Source organism: Dipodomys merriami, unplaced genomic scaffold (assembly GCF_024711535.1).
Source record: "Dipodomys merriami isolate MVZ:Mamm:240054 unplaced genomic scaffold, mDipMer1.0.p SCAF_52, whole genome shotgun sequence".
Classification (NCBI taxonomy): domain Eukaryota; kingdom Metazoa; phylum Chordata; class Mammalia; order Rodentia; family Heteromyidae; genus Dipodomys; species Dipodomys merriami.
The window spans coordinates 7,870,240-7,886,394 of NW_027206091.1; the positions used below are offsets into that span (position 1 = coordinate 7,870,240).

Sequence of the window (16,155 nt, forward strand, 5' to 3'; positions counted from 1 at the left end):
ATGACACTCAGCTAATGATGGGGTGGGGAGGAAGCAGCAATAGGGCAGCAGTTAGTGAATGGGAGAAGGAAAAACATGGTACAGGAAATTCTTCCTGGAATCTTCCAACTTTAAATGAAATGTAGGGTTTTCTTTGCCAGTCATGGTGCCTGAACTCTGGGCCTGAGCACTGTCCCTCAGCTCTTCAGCTCAAGGCTAGTGTTCTACCACTTGAGCCACAGCACTACTTCCAACTTTTTCTGCTTATGGTGCTGAGGAATCGAACCCAGGGCCTCATGCATGTGAGACAAGTGCTCTACCACTGAGCCACCTTCCCAGCCCCAGAAATGTAGATTTTAAGGACCCATTTTATGGTGTCTCTTGAAAATTCCCTGAACTTTTTTGGATAATGCCTGAACATCCTGGGCTACAGGTTTTTCTTCTACATACCTGGCCCAGCTCTTAATTACCACTTGAAGTGACTCTAGACGAGTCAGCTTGCCTGGGCAGAGCCCTCTAAGAACACCTCCAGTCCTGTGGGATTTTCCTAAAAGGCCTCCTACGTTGCTAGCATGGCTCCCATGTGCTATGGTCCCTGCTTGCAGGGCTGCGCCTGTGTGCTGGCCTGTCTGCATACTGCAGGGATTGGCAGAAAGCAGTTAAAACCAGAAATTCCAGTAAATCCTCCATTTATTTTCCAAACAATTTTATTGAAATGTGCCAAGAGTACATGGGCAGCACAAATGAACAGAAAAAAAAAATCACATGGACAATAATTTTTAAAAAGTGAAGGTTAATCTTGGGAGACATCAGTTCCCCTCTCCCTCCCCCTCCAGACTTCCAGCAATTCCATTATGGTTAAGCTTCTACTAACCTAGCATTTAAAAAAGGAATACAGGAACTTTTGCAAAAACGAAACAAAACCAAACAAAAACCCAAGGGCATAAAGGGAAAAGAAAGGCTTTCTTGCTCAGGTGGTTCTTCGTGGGCATCTAATTAGGAGGCGTGCTGAGCGGTGGAGAAGCACAACTTCAGGGTGTACGGGTACGGACCATCTGTGGACAAGAGGGCAGAGGTGTGGTCAGCCCTTCTGGAGGCTCCAGCCTGGCCCCCCCTTCTGCACCTGCTCTTGCCAGGACAGCCCTGCACCTCTGCCCTCCCATGGAGGAGCCCGCTCCTAGACACTCCTGGGGCCAAGGCTGACAGAGTGGCAGCTCCCAGAAGGGGACACCTAAACAAGTCCCAAGCTGAGAGCAGGCAGCCAGGCTGGCCTCCCAGGAGAAACATCATCAGACAGCTCTCCTGGCGACCAGCTTGCCTGCCTGCTCCTGCGACAGAAAGGAAATCTCGCGGGTCCTATCCTGAGGGCAAAGATGGCCTTGGACTGAAGCCAGCCAACCAGGCAGGCCACCAGGGGAGTGACTGCAGGACACACAGATACTCACTCGGGTTTTTCATCTGGTAATGGTTCAGGAAGCCCAGAGTCTCCAGGGCATCACTCTTGGATTCCCACTCGAGCAGCCCAGAAGAGCTGCGCTCACCTGAGTAGATAGGAAGGACACACAAGGTGTGAAGCTGAACAGCAGGGACCAGGCAGCTGCCTCTGGTCACTAAGGACAGGAGAACAGGGCAGTGACTCACTTTTGCCTGAGAATACTTTCACAGAAGTTGGCCGCTTCACTCCCAGCTCATCGCATATCTGCAGCAGAAATAGATGAAGAATTCAGAAACAAGCACCACTGCACAAGGAGAGATCAGGCAGGCCTGGCCTGCATGGTCGAATGCTGGCTTTAATCACATGTTAGAAAGTTTCCACATGGCATCAGGTTAAGAACAGGGATCGGGCTGGGAAGGTGGCTCAGTGGTAGAGCGCTTGTCTTGCATGCATGAGACTCTGGGTTAGATTCCTCAGCACCACATAAGCAAAAAAGAAAAAAGCCGAAGTGGCCCTGTGGCTCAAGTGGTAGAGTGCTAGCCTTGAGCTGAAGAGCCGAGGGACAGTGCCCAGACCCAGAGTTCAAGCCCCACAACCAGACCCCCCCCCCAAAAAAAAACAACAGGGATCATATGATCCATACCAACCTTCCATCCTGAGCAACCCCACATATATGTGATAGGAATTGTGTGCTCAACTTCAGGGCAAATCAGAGGGGGGAGCCAGGAAAGTACACCCCTGCCCATCCCTCCCAACTGCCTTACTTCCCAGAATGCACTGGTTCCTAAGCTTCTGTAGCCAAGGACCCAACCCTGTACTGGTGTTCAACTTCACTGTGGCTCTCACCCTGACTCCAGTGTAAAGACCCTGGTATCCCTGATCTCTGTCCCCCAGTACCCAACTGGTAAGGGGGTCCAAATGTACCTTAGTTGCTGAACACAATGAGGCCCACTGGGGTACCTACCTCAAAGAAGTTCTCCTCAGTCACCTCCAGGGGGGCGTTGAAGAAGTGTAGCACGTTGCTAGGGTGCTGGATTCGGTTCTTGGCTGCCTGCTCTGGGGTGGAGAAGCGATTGTTTCTTGACTCACTAAAGTCTTTGTAACTGGATGACCCATCTTCTAGCCCATAGGACTGGCCGGGCATAATGGCTGGCTGCTTGGAGACACTGTGGAAAGCAAGGGGCGCCTTGATCAGATCCCAGGTTGTCCCCAAGGCTCGGAGGACAAGAGAACCATCCCACTATTCCAGCCTGGGTATCTCTGGCCATACCCACACCCCGCCCCTCTCCAGAGCTGCCTGCAACCCTCCCTTGCCCACAGCATAGCACCCACCAGACGTTCATCTTCTGCCCGAACATGAAGTTGTTGTTGAGGTGAGTTATAGCCCGGTCCACAGCGTAGCCATCAGCCATCTCCACCATGGCGGCCCCCGGCTTGCTTTTCATGAATTTTACCTGGGGAATGCAGCTGCCCTCAGCACCATTGCCCAGCTGCCAGGCTGTTCCTGCTCTGGCTCTGGGCTGCACCTTCTCCCATCAACACGGAATCAGAACCACCCCAAAGACCTGCGGGCCCAGGCTTTCGCACAATCTTACTGTAGCCCAATGTGATGGCCAGGCCCTCACTCTCACTTAGCCCTGAAGACAATAGCTCTGCATCTGTTATACAAACGGCCACCAGACCTGAGTGCACCTCTGAGCACTGTGTTAAGAAAATGACCCAAGTTTCTATGTGTATGTAAAGTACCTTTAACAGAGCTTTGCTCATGTAGATACATTCCACAAGTACTGCAAGACCAGAGAGAGATGGAAGCAGAACCCCACCCAGCCAGTGGGAACCCAATGTCCCATAAGGAACACAGAAGACCTACACTGAGTGCCCCTCTCCCCCACTACTCACGCCTATACACCCATGCCTCTGCTAACCTGGAGCCAGAGATCAGGACTGAGATTCCTTCAAAGCTGAGAAGGGGATTCCATTTCAACAAATCAGCTTGGGAGGGGGGAGAGCAAGGGGATATCTACACTGATAATCCCAGCTTTATAAAAAGTGGATCATGATCTGAGACAGAACAAAGAATAAGAAGCTCTATCTGACCAGGCATTGGTGGCTCACACCTGTAATCCTATCTACACTCAGGAGGATGAGATCTGAAGACCACGGTTCAAAGCTAGCCTAGGCAAGAAAATCCATGAGACTCTTATCTCCAACTAACCAACAGAAAACAGTAAGTGGCACAATGGCTCAAAGAGGTAGAGAGCTCATCCTGAGCTGAAGCTAGGGACAACACCCAGGCCCAGAGTTCAAGCTCCACAACCAATACATACATACGTACATATGTGCATGCATGCATACATACACACACACACACACACACACAGGTACGTATAGAAGTATGGCTCAATGGTTCAAAAGGTAGATCCCACATGCCTACAAGCACAAGTCCCTAAGTTAAGACCCCAGCACCTCCAAAAGGAAAGGAGAAAAAATGCCCATGACTGCCTGGAGCTTCCTTACACAACAGTCTCTCTAAGAAGACTGTTTCTGGGCTGGGAAGGTGGCTCAGTGGTAGAGTGCTTGCCTTGCATACATTAGGCCCTGGGTTCAATTCCTCAGCACCACATAAGCAAAAAAGCCTGAAGTGGTGTTGTGGCTCAAGTAGTAGAGCACTAGCCTTGAGCTGAAGAGCTGAGGGACGGTACCCAGGCTGAGTTCAGGCCCCACGACCGACAAAAAAACAAAACAAAAAACTGTTTCTATGCCCTATGAGGACTTTTAACTCATGTAGTGCTAAGTCTTCATATTTGAAACTGTAGTTCGCAAAATGATCAACCGCTCACTGGAGACCCACCCCTACCTGTTTGTCTGTAGCCGGCTCTCCTGCCTCCCCCCCCCCCCACCTGCCTCCCTGTGTGGACAGCCCCAACCCGGCGGCAGCTCACCTTCTCCACATTGCCATACAAGCAGAAGACATTGAAGACTCGATCACAGTTCATCTTAGATTGGTCCAAGCCATAGACCATGAGCACAGGGCTGTCGGCGTGGGGGCCATACTCGGGTGGTGGGGGAGGGGGTGGGGGGTGCCCATACTGGGGGCCGTAGCGACTTGGGCCCCGACGGTGACCCCCCACAGGTGGGCCCATCCTTCTCCCTTCGTAGTGAGGTGGGGGGGGCCCGTAGCCCTCATCATGGTAATGGCTGTGGTACCCACCGTGGGGCCCTCCTGGGGGGTGGGAAGGAAAGAGAGGGAGGGCGGGTGAGAATTTGCGCGGTGGGCGGCGGGCAGGGGCACAGGCGCCACGGGAGTCCACGGAGGGGAACCCCCTGCCCTCACCATATTCTGCGGGGTGATCTCCCAGGAGAGGGGGCTGCCTCTGGCGTTTGTTGGGGTTACTGCCAGGGTCACCTGTGGACACAGAGAAGAGTTAGGGGTGATCGCGAGGAAGAGCCCCTCCCTCCTGACTGCGGAGGCCGTGGCGGTCACTCACTCCCGGAGCGGTTGCAAACTCCTTCTTACAAGCAGGTGAGGGCTGTGGGGATGGGCCCCCTCACTCCTGCTGGGGTGGGCGTGAAGCCCAGGCTCCTCTCCTGAGCCCATGCCTGCGAAAGCCAGCTTCCATGTGGGCAGAGGGCGCCCAGCAGCAGCCGGCCTCTGAGACTGGCAATCTGCCACTGAGCGGACCTAACACGTCAGTTCCCGGTGTAGGGAGAGGAGGTTCAGAGCAGAGACTTAAGCCACGACAGGCAGATAGAGTCAAGGGCGGCCTCCAAAGTGAGCTCTATCTACCCCCTACTCAGGGCCCAGACGGTTCCCCCTCCCCGCCCCCAGACCCATCCAGCCTGAGACAGGAGGAGGATGAGCAGGCTACAGCGGTCAGTGAGGACAGCGATCACATGAGGCACCAGAGTTCTCAAACCCAACAATGGCGCGGCGCCCCCCACCCCAACCCCCTGCCAGCTCAGGTGGCAGACGTGGGGACACACATTACAGACAGCGGCTTCCAAATTCCTCACAACAACCCTATGAGGTAGGTAGCAAGTACTGTGCGTTCAGCCCATTGTACAGAGAGGAAAACTTGAGAAGTTACCTTTTAACTGAGCAGTTAAAAGACACTTTGACCCAACGTCAGAAAGCAAAGTCAGCAGCTGGGCCAGGACTTAAACCCAGGTCTGGCTGACTCGAAAACCCAGGGCTTACAACCTCAGCCCTTGCTTGGGTTGGTTTTTCACCAATCTGTCATTACAAAGATGGAAAAGTGCTACTTACAGCAGAAGTACAGAGTACAATGTCCATTTGTCACAAAAAAGCAAATCTTATTTTCTCTTACCATTGGACGCTTCAACAGTGAGTTAGCACAGTTCTGAAAGATGGCGTCCCATCAAACATACACTGCGACCCTGCACACATGGTTTTACAGTCATAAATACAAGTTACAGTATACATCCGCTACATTTTTTTTTAAGAATTGCTTTAAAAGTCAATGCTGTGATTAAATCAAAATTGATTGGCTCACAGATGTTCTGTCCTCGGAAGATGGGAAGATGTCAGAAAGTGCAAATAAAGGTGTATGCAGTGGGTTGTGTCCCTCCGTGTTGTCACCTCCTCACGTGTGTGCTGCAGTGCGGTGGTGCTTCTGGCTGTGTAGGCTCCGTGTGCGTGTCTCCTGGTATGAAGTGTGCCAGTGGCCCCACCAGGCGCGCACTTTTGGCCTTGGGAGCGCGCCGGGTTGCCCGCCAGCAGGTAACTGTGTGCCTCTGAGCTGTTTTGGCTGTCTGGTTTTTTTAGATCTGTTTTTAGTTTTTGTTGTTGCTGTTGTGGTTTAAGGTTTTTGTTTCTGATCTCCAGTTGGTGCAGATTGTGTTGGCAGCCGGTGACTGCAGAAAAAAATAAAAATAGCAAAAGGCCCTCCCCAAACCAAAGGACTTAAAAAACAAACCCACGTGGCGAGGAATGGAGAGGATCCTATTGTCTTGGAGGCCCATGGAATCTACTGCAGTCTATGAATCGTTCTCCGAAAACAGCACCGCTGGCTGGCTGGCTGGGAGAGCTGTTCTGTGTTTCCTACTTCTGTGTACATTCTCGGGCTCGAGTCTGCTTGGATTTTGACTTTAATGTTTAGTAAAAAGCAGTGTCTGCTGCCATGTTGCGTCTCTTTCTTTGTCTCTGTCTGCCTCTGTCTCTGTGCTTGGAGCTGTTCGTTGGAGCGCGGTGTGGTGTTCTTGATGTAGTGAGCTCAAGGCTGCGGCTGTTTCTGGGGTCGTGGTGCAGCTGCGTGTCCTGCTGTCCAGGAAGCGCTAGTGGTTTTCTACCCTGTGTGTTGGTGAGCGTGTGCAGAGGCAGAGCCGCTGAAGTCTGGTTCCTGAGGGCGGCGAAGCACTGCCCTCACTCCAGGTTACCTCACCAGCCCTTGTTTGGGGGCCCCAGCCTTGGGGCAGCCAAAGCTGAGAGGCATGAAAACCAATGCACAGCCAGCCCCTGCCACTAGCCCCTGCCGCTCTGCACATCTTCTACTTATGTTCCTTGGAGAAGAAATGGTTGCTTGCCGTGTTTCTGTTAGCAGTCATGTAATGCCATTGCCCGCTCTGGTACATTCACTTGATCAATTTGCCTCTGGCCTCTGCAGGGAGCGAGCCAGGCCCACAGGGCTCCACTTTGAGGGTCCTGGGACAGAGTCTAGCCCACCCTGCCCACTGCTTCCCAGCTTCAAAGGCGAGCAAGCCAGGTCTGCCCAGGCCTGAGGGCCTCTGGCCTCCCAGAGCCTCTGCGATGTCAACGACCAGCCTCCTCCCCCAGCCCCTGGCCTAGTCGACGTATCAGACCGAGGGATGGGCAGTCTTGCTGATTTTCAGAGGAGTTGCCGCTGCTTTTTAAAAACCAACCTCCCCCTCGCCCACCATTCCTGACACACACTAGGGAAGGGCTGTCCATTGGGCTCCTGCAGAGACGCTGAGTATCGTCTACAGATTAGGTGAGACATGGCCACGTGGCCCAGTCCCAGCACCTGCCTCTACCAGGCCAGCCTGCTCTAAGATCCCAGTAACCCTCATCACCTCCCTCCACCAGCAGAAAGTGAGGACTATTTCTGGCCCAATGGGGACGAAGAGCCAGTGGCCTGGCCCTGACCAGAGGCCATTTAAAGGTCCCAATGGTTAATACCTGCAATCCTAGCTACTCAGGAGGCTGAGATCTGAGGATCATGGTTTGAAGCCAGTCCAGGCAAAACAATGAGACTCTAATTTCCAATTAACCACTAAAAAGCCAGAAGAGCCACAGCAAAACCCAGTTGGGAGCTGCTACTGATTTCTAAGCCCAGGCCGCGCCCTGTCTTCAGCGAGACCTCTTCCCACCCTACCCAGACCTCAGCCTCACTCTGGACACTCAGCAACTTCGCAGATCCCCAAGCTGCAGGACGCAGAGGTCCCTCATTCACCCACTTTTTCTAGGAACTGACCCAAGATCCTCCCGGGTCCACAGGAGTCCAATGGCATTACATAACCCACAGTTATGAGGTGCGCTAGTCAGGTGAAGGCGAGGCGCTTGTGTTTAAAACAAAGTGGCCAACAGGATTACCTTGTCCACTGAGGTTGGGGTTTGTGTAGTCCCAAGTATCCTGATCGTTCTTGAACACGTTCAAGCGTGTTGGCTGCAAGGACAAGGCACAGCTTGAGATCAGCCATTCATCAACGTCTCACGGTGAGGCCAACTAAGGCAGAAGGGCAGTCAGTCCCCAGACTTACCTTTGCATATTCGATCTTGAGAGTGCAACAGCCAGAATAGATGTCAGCCCCATTGAGGGAGGCCTTAGCCCGCTGAGCACTCTGCACAGAGTCGAATGTAAACCAAGTTAAGGACTATCCATCCCACCATAGTTCTTTGGGGAGGGATTCAAGGTGCCCCCGAAAGGACTATGAGAACATCCCAGACTGTGGCCTATGAGGCTTTAGGGGCACAGGCTGGTGATCTGCATTCCCACCCCAGCCACCAGCTGAGTTGCACCAACAACCTTCTCAGCCACCACCCCAAGACAAGCTACCTTCTTCAGTCCAGTTGTCTCAGATGCCATTCTGGGTGAAACCTGGAAACCAGCCAGCTCCACCCCTGCATGGCAACAGGATGGCACCTCCTTGGAGAACTGCCCAGACCCCCTTTCACACTCTTTTCCCAGAACCTCTCCTTATGCCATCTTCACAACTATACACAATGCACACCTGCTGCCCTATGCCCATTTCTGCACCATTTCTTGCTTGCTCCAAGCAATGTCCACTGCTCTGGGAGCCTCGCCCCAAGAACACATTCCCCAGCAAAGGATATTCCACCATAGCCTGGACTCCATTCTTCCGGAAGATAACAATTCGCTGGACTGGGCCACAAGGATTACAGATAGTGTAAAGAACATCCTGTAGAAGGAAAGACAGGCAAGATGAGGGGGCCTCAGAAGGTCAGCCTGGCTTGAGGAAGGATAAGGGAAGAAAGCTCAGAGGAGCCTCTAGGAGTGTCCAGTAGCACGCACCGTGGTTATGGAATAGATGGGATTCAGGATGGTAAATAAAAGAACGCTGTTAACGCTCCGGGAATCATCTGAGTCCCCAGGGCGGGAAATCTTCTGGCTTGTAGAGTAATTGACAAAAGCTGGATGACCAGCAATGTAGATCTGGTTGTCAGCTGCGTAGTTCACTGCATTGCAAGCCCCCAACACGTCTTCAAATTCCACCAGTGCTTGTCTCTTCTTAGGCATCACCACCACATAGCTGACAGAGAGAATATAGGCTCAATCCCCTCTCAGATATAAGGGAATGCCCCTTGTTTCTGGTGCAAAGCCTCCTCCCCAGACTCTGAATTCCTCTCATGTCCTCCCTGATGTCTCCTACAGACCCTTGGGCTCACCTATCACAGCTCTAATCTGGTCTTTCTGGGAGAGGCAGTTTTGCTCGCTTTTGTATTCTCCATATTTATTACATGCCATATACTTAACAAGTATTTGCTGTAAGAATGAAAGCTAACTATGAGACAAAGGAATACACAACCAAAGTTCAATGACCATGTGTAGGAGCCAAAGGAAGGCCTGCAAACCCAAAAAGCCCAACTTCCAACCACAATCCAGTGCCACATAAGAATGCCCAAGTTGACTTTTGGGGACCCAATCCCTCTAATCCAGTACCTGATGGGTCCAAATTCCTGCAAGGCCTCCACAAGGTCAGCTTCAACCACACCGTCAATCAGGCCCCTGATGTGGACAACTGGGGAGGCAGGGGTTTTGTGGGGGTCATCGTAGTTCTCCTGAGAAAAGAAAGCAACAAGATCTCATATCCTGCTTTATAAGATGCCAGCCAGTAGCCTCAAATATTGGAGGAGGGCAGTCAGGTCACCACAGGGGTGACCCAGGAGGATGCAGAGGGCAGAGAGGGCCAGCCAATCAAGCAATTCCACCCAAAAGGCTTCTTTCTGCAAAGGCAAAATGGAGCATCAAAGTGTAGGTGTCTCTTATATTCCATTAAGGTAACATGGGCAAGAGTGACATAGAAAGGGGAACATGCGAAAGAAGGGCCCACACATGCATTATGTATATGCCCCAACTTCCTTGCCTTTTCTCTGCTTGAGCAAGCCAACATCCTCCATTTAGGCAAGGCTCCCCTCTGATCACCCCCAAGGCTAATCAGGTCAAAACAGCATGTACCTCAAAAACTACGGCAGACAGGTGATCTCCCATCATTACTATTACTAGTTTTTAAACATATGCAGATCTTTCAGAAACACAAACTCCAAAACATACCACTTAGAGACAAGACAGCTCCTTCTCAGGGGTAGTATCTTTCCACCCACAGACAGAAACCTCAGGGACTCAGGAAGAAAATAACTTTTTCCTCCATCTCTCCTGGACTCTGGGGGCCTCCTGTTTAAGAAGCAGTGGGAGTGGGAAGAAACCCACTGGATTCTATTTCAGGAATGAGCCACACAAACCACGGAAGAATGCTAATTACCAGCTCTGCGATTCAGCTTCCAAAACCCGAATTCTAACCCTAGCCCTCTTGCCCCCTTTAGCGACATGACTTAAAATTTACCTAACCTCTGTGTCCTATTCTGTAAGTCAGAAATCCTAATACCTCTCCTGAAACCTCAGATAGGATTCACTTAAGCTGTCATTTAACCACATGGCCAAGTTCTTCTAATAAGTGAATCCGCAATCAGGAAACTCTCATCCCAGGAAATCCTAAGCCATGGCCTGATGGCCTCAACCCTTGTCTCAATTCCCAAACAGCAAAATCGTTTTCCCCGTTGCAAGGCCCACGAAAACAGGGATGTATGGATTTGTGGGGGGGAGGGGAGGGGAGGAGGAGGGTGGAAATCTCAGCGAAATTAGTATCTTTTATGAGATCGAGACTTGACACTATGGAGATTAAATTGCAACTCAACAGAAATCCCAAATTTGCAAGGCCACCCTCTTAACTCGTTCCGGCTCACGCGGTGACCTTCCCCAACCATGGGCCCACGAGGCCAGACCAGAGGACCGCGCCTGCGCACGCGGTCAACGCCAAAGAAAATGATAAAGGGGGGTGGGGGAGGCCCGGCCCCCAAGTCAGCCCGCTGCGCCTGCGCAATGAGATTCCAGCAGCGCGAACCGTTTCCTCCGCCCCCTCCACCCCCAGCTCAGGATTGCGCGCATGCGCAGGCGCCTGTCCTCGCGCAAACCCGGCCGTTTGCCCAACGCCTGCCCCTCCCCCAACCCAGTCCAAGGCGCGAGGCCTAGGCGCGTGCGCAGAGGCCCCCTAAAAAAAGATAAATACCAAAGTACGAGATTTTTCTTTTTCCTCCCTCCCCAGCACCTACAGCTCTGGCCTTACCCCGCCGCCGCCGCCCGCTCCCCCAGCTCCACCGCCACCACCGCCTCCGTGCTGGTCACCGGCGTTTTCAGTCTTAAGCCGTTTAGGGGCTCGGCCGCCCTCACTGCCGCCGCCGTAGTAGCGGCCTCCGCCGCCTCCGCCACCCGCCGCCGCCATCTTCACCATCGCTCCCGACCGTCTCAGCTGCTCGTCCGGCTGCTGCCTCTGCTCCAACCGCCGACGCCGCTTCTCCGCCCGGGGCAGCAGCCTCCGCGACATGGCGGCGCAGAACCCGCCTCCCCCCGCCTCTCATTGGGGGAGGGACACGCCCGTCACTCGCCGCCCCCACCCGATAGGGGGAGCCACTAACCCTGCCGTGGGGGGAGGGGAAGCCTCTGCACGCCTTGCGCGCCTATTGGATGCTGCTCATGCCCTTCTGCGCAAGGGCCCGCCCTCGTTTGTCTGACACACTTCTTATAGGTGAGCGCTTCCTGCCAGTCATTTGACCAATCCCGCCGTCTTAAAATAAACTCCAATTTGATAGGTCACATTTCTGCCCTTGCCCAGCCTCCCTAGGAGCATCTAGTAGAAGCGGCGCTCCCAAAATCCCGCCAGGCTCCGCCTTCTTCCCACTTTCGTTGGTTTTCTCGCTAATCCGTCAAATTGGAAGTCTTCAGTCCCCCAGTCAGAACACTACCTTCCCGCGCCACTTCGCGACGAGACAAGAAAGGCCTTCCCTTCTCTCTCTTTCCGCAGTGGTCACCGCAGACGCCCATCTTCTGCGTCACCTCCGGGTTGTCCAATGGAGAGTGGAAAGAGTATCCTCTCTCCAGAGGGTGGGACTAATGATGGCCTCTAATTGGGTAAAAGGAACCGACGGCGCCCTTTGGAATGGGATTGGTGGGAGGACGCATGCTCCAATACCTTTTTTTTTTTTTAAGGGTCCTCCGGAGGCGGGACAAACATACAAGAGCAGATTGCTCCCCCTCCCCCGGGAAGGGGCGGGGGGATCCATCGCGTCATCGAGTGCTGGCGGTTCGCATCGCCGGAAGTCTACACTAAGACTGGTCACTTTCCGGAGCAGCTGTGTCCCTCATCAGAGTACCCCGTACTTCACCTCCAAGTTTTCCAAGGCCGGAGGCTCTCCACCACCACCACACCCACCCACAAATCCGACCCTTGCCGTTCGTGTCTGCCGACTGTCTTCCAACCCTGTGCACCCTACCTCAACCTTTCAGCTACAATAAATCATTTCAGTATATTTTAGAGCTAACTTTCCTTAACCGTGCGGAGTCACTTCCCAGGTCCCCTACCGATCCAGATCCCTGGGCTAGTCCTCTCCCCGCGCCCGAAACTCAGGCCTGCGTTCCTGGCGTGCCCGCCCTAGCCTGCGTGGGTCATCACGGACCCCACGTGGACAAGGGAGCGGCAGGACAGGACCCCAGGAATGCTTCGCAGGGGGGGGCGGAATCTCTCAGACAGTCCAGCCCTGCCCTACTAGGGGCGGGGATAAGAGGTCCCGACCCCAAATCTAGTCTTTGAGAGCTTCCTGGGCGTGGGGGGGCGGGATGGGGAGGATAACGCAGAAGGTCTGCCTGGCTTGCTCCAAGGCCCTGAGTTCCATCCCATCCCAAGGAACTCACAAAGAAAAACATAAAAAGGCAAGAAAGCCGTCTAGAACCGTGGGAAAGGCGGAGGACACCCCTGAAGGGTGATCAACGACCTTTCCCACGGGATGAACTCGGAATTCCCGTAGTAGGGGGTCCACCCAGCAACTACGTTTGGAATGGAGCCAACAAGCCCAGCGCCGATCGGGGACTGGGAAAGGGTGGGGGGGCGGGGGTGGAGAGGAGAAAAGTTTTGCAGAAGTGTCTGCTGGGAACCCGAAAGAACACACCCACTGAACGCAGGGGCTTCTATCCCCCCCTCCACTTCCACCCCAAAAGCCGACAGCACTTTACAGCGGGAAGCGGAGGGGGGGGTGGGAGGAGAAGAGGAGCGATGGCTCGGCCTTGCGTCACGTGACGCGATCCGGGGGCGGGGCCCCGGGTCCTGACGTCACGGAATGCGGTGGGGGGAGGGGAGGAGGAAAGGGGGCCCCTCCCCTCCCCGCCCCCGCGCCCAGCCCGGACGCCCCTCGCGCCGGCGCGCGCGGACGGAGCGCGGCGGGACCCGCCCGGCGCCGCACGCAGCAGCAGGCCGCACCCCTCCACCGCGCGCGCCCCCGCCGGTGGCCGTCCGCGCCCCGCGCCCGCCGCCCCCCCCCCCCCGCCCGCCGGCGCCCGTCCTGGGGGGGACCCTCTCGGGAGACACCCACCCCTTGGCGCCCCTCCCCATCCCACTTCCCCACTCCCCTCCCCGTCCCTTACCAGCTCGGCGGCGAGCCTGGCCGGGCGTCCGGGATCCGAAAGAACAGACACTGGGAAGTTTTGGGGGAGGGAGGGGCGGGCCTTAAAGGGACCACGACCTCTTTTCAGCCCCGAGGGTGGGGGGTGGAGGAACGAACGGAATCAGACAGCTAGGGGGGTGGGGGGCGGGGTGGAGGGGGAGGCCGGGGAGGCCACACGGCCGGTAAAGAACGGGAAGAGCGTGTGAGCCTCTGCGTTTAGGGGCTCTGCATCCCCTTCCCCTGGGCCCCACCCCACCCCCCGACACCCCAACCTCCCACCCCTGGCCTGCAGAAAGTTGTACAGATGTTTGGGGTTCTGGCGTCTTTCTCCCTTGGGTCGCCAAGTGCTGTGTATGGGTTGGAGTATGTGGGGTTTTTATTTGGGGGGGGGTATACGTTGTACTGTTGGGGAACTGGGTTCAAGATGGACAAGTCATAAAAGGGGGGGCACGGAAATGGAGGGATAGAGGGTGAACAAATGCACCGGACACTGGAAAATGAACTCTACCATTTCTACCATTGTGGGCGGGGGTGGGAGGAAAAAACTGGAAAAGAGCAAAGGGAAGGGGTGACACAGCTTATCCAAAAGGAAATAGACTCTTTTCCTGACTTACCGACCTGTAACCGCTCTATACATCACCTTTAGAATAATAAAAAACCAAAGCGATGCAGGTGACCAGCCCAGGATGCCACCGCATGGTAAGGGGCAGGGCGGGGTTTGTCTGCAGTCAACTGATTCAGCACATCCGGGACTGGGCAGGGCCTGCATTGGTCAAGGGGCTGCAGCTTAGAATGGGGTTGCAGCTATGAAGCCCATAGCCAGCCTCTGATAACTCATTAGCAGAGATCTGTAGCGTTCCAGGACAGTCATGAGAGGTCCCCTCCCCTGGGGGGGGGGGGCAATTCACAGAGTGGAAAGGACAGCTGGGAATTCTTACAGCAGGGCAGCCTGTAAAAGAGCGGGTTGCACTGGTCCTTATCATCTTAGGAGGCATTAGCTGACTCACCCCTTCGCCTCCATTGCCCTGCTAAACATTTTGCTACTTTTCATCTGATCGTTTAGTTCAAATGTTACCTTCTGACAAGCCTAACTACTTAACCTCCTTACAGTTTTAAATCCTGGGCTCTTTAGAGGCTGGTGCTAAGCAGAGTCCTGTCAACAATGGTTTGCCTAAGTCACTGGGGCCCAATAAAATAATCTTTCCAGGATCATTTTGTTGACCCAGAAAACATGGGTGTGTAAAAGTAATGGAACATGTCTGTAGGAAATTAAGCAACTTGAGCACCAAAGTGGATGAATTATTACCTTATAAAATTAGAACCCATAAGCTGATTTTTTTTTGGGGGGTGCACTGGGTTTTGAAATTAGGACCTCATACTCTTGCTTAGCCTTTTAACTCAAGGCTGGTACTCACTTCCGGCAACAAGTTCCTCTTTTATCTTTTTGGAGATAGAATTTCACAGACTTTCCTGCCCAGGCTGACTTCAAACCTAAATCCTTAGATCTCAGCCTCCTAAGTGGGTAAGATTACAGGCTTGAGCCACTTGTGCTCCTATAATTTATTTATTTACTTATTTATTTTTGCCAGTCCTGAACTCAGGGCCTGAGTGCTGTCCCTGAGGAATTGAACCCCGGGCGTCATGCATGCTAGGCAAGCACTTTACCACCAAGCCACAATATTCCCAGCTCCCCTGCAATTTTTGAAAGTACACATGCTGTGTAGTGTTTGCAAAGGAACAGGCCTTTTTTTTTTTTTTTTGTCAGGGTCATGGGGCCTGAACTCTGGGCCTGGGCGCTGTTCCTCAGCTCTTCAGCTTAAAGCTAGCACTCTACCCCTTGAGCCACAGCACCACTTACGGCTTTTCTGTTTATATGGTGCTGAGGAATTGAATCCTGGGCCTCATGCATACAAGGCAAGCACTCTATCACTGAGCCACCTTTTTTTTTTTTTTGTCGGTCGTGGAGCTTGGGCCTCATGCATACAAGGCAAGCACTCTGTCACTGAGCCACCTTTTTTTTTTTTTGTCGGTCGTGGAGCTTGAACTCTGGGCCTGGGCGCTGTCCCTCAGCTCTTCAGCTCAAGGCTAGCGCTCTACCACTTGAGCTACAGCGCCACTTCCGGTTTTCTGGTGGTTTATTGGAGATAGGAATCTCACAGTCTTTCTTGCCCAGGGTTGGCTTTGAACCGTGAGCCTCAGATCTCAGCCTCCTGAGTAGCTAGGATTACAGGCGTGAGCCATCAGCGCCCAGCCTGAGCCACCTTCTGAGCCCCAGGCTTCTCCTTGCAGTTTTTGAACTCAACATTGCATTAGTGATTAGTTGATTCAAAGCACAGACTGTTTTACATTCTTTGCTCTAAGATTCCCACTCTCCCAGTAAGCTGCAACATTTAGTAAAAATGACTTTTTTTTTCTTTTGACCTTGTTGGCAGGCCCAAATTATTTACTATTCTAAGAACCCAAAAGATCATTTTGCTCTGGGGGCTGAGCACAGATAGCTTAAAGAAAGACACTTGTCCTGGAAAAGGAAACA

The 16,155-nt window shown here is 53.5% G+C and overlaps 1 protein-coding gene across 4 annotated transcripts; it reads right to left on the minus strand.

Moving 5' to 3' along the window:
- Positions 1–651: 651 nt before the first annotated feature.
- On the minus strand, positions 652–13,665 carry LOC138811153 (heterogeneous nuclear ribonucleoprotein L). 4 transcript variants are annotated; one of them, XM_069998799.1, is made up of 13 exons: positions 11,255–11,527; positions 9,574–9,692; positions 8,926–9,163; positions 8,725–8,812; positions 8,153–8,247; positions 7,986–8,058; positions 4,749–4,820; positions 4,357–4,637; positions 2,747–2,868; positions 2,379–2,580; positions 1,621–1,678; positions 1,425–1,520; positions 652–1,034 (listed from the first exon to the last, which is right to left on the minus strand). In XM_069998799.1, the coding sequence occupies exons 1-13, from the start codon at positions 11,510–11,512 to the stop codon at positions 976–978; spliced, it is 1,761 nt and encodes a 586-aa protein (XP_069854900.1). In that variant the 5' UTR covers positions 11,513–11,527; the 3' UTR covers positions 652–975. The 4 variants fall into 4 exon arrangements, with proteins under 4 accessions (XP_069854900.1, XP_069854902.1, XP_069854899.1 ...); XM_069998801.1 differs by lacking the exon at positions 11,255–11,527 and adding an exon at positions 13,603–13,665 and having other exon boundaries at positions 4,357–4,820; XM_069998798.1 differs by having other exon boundaries at positions 4,357–4,820.
- Between the last annotated feature and the right edge of the window lie 2,490 nt (positions 13,666–16,155).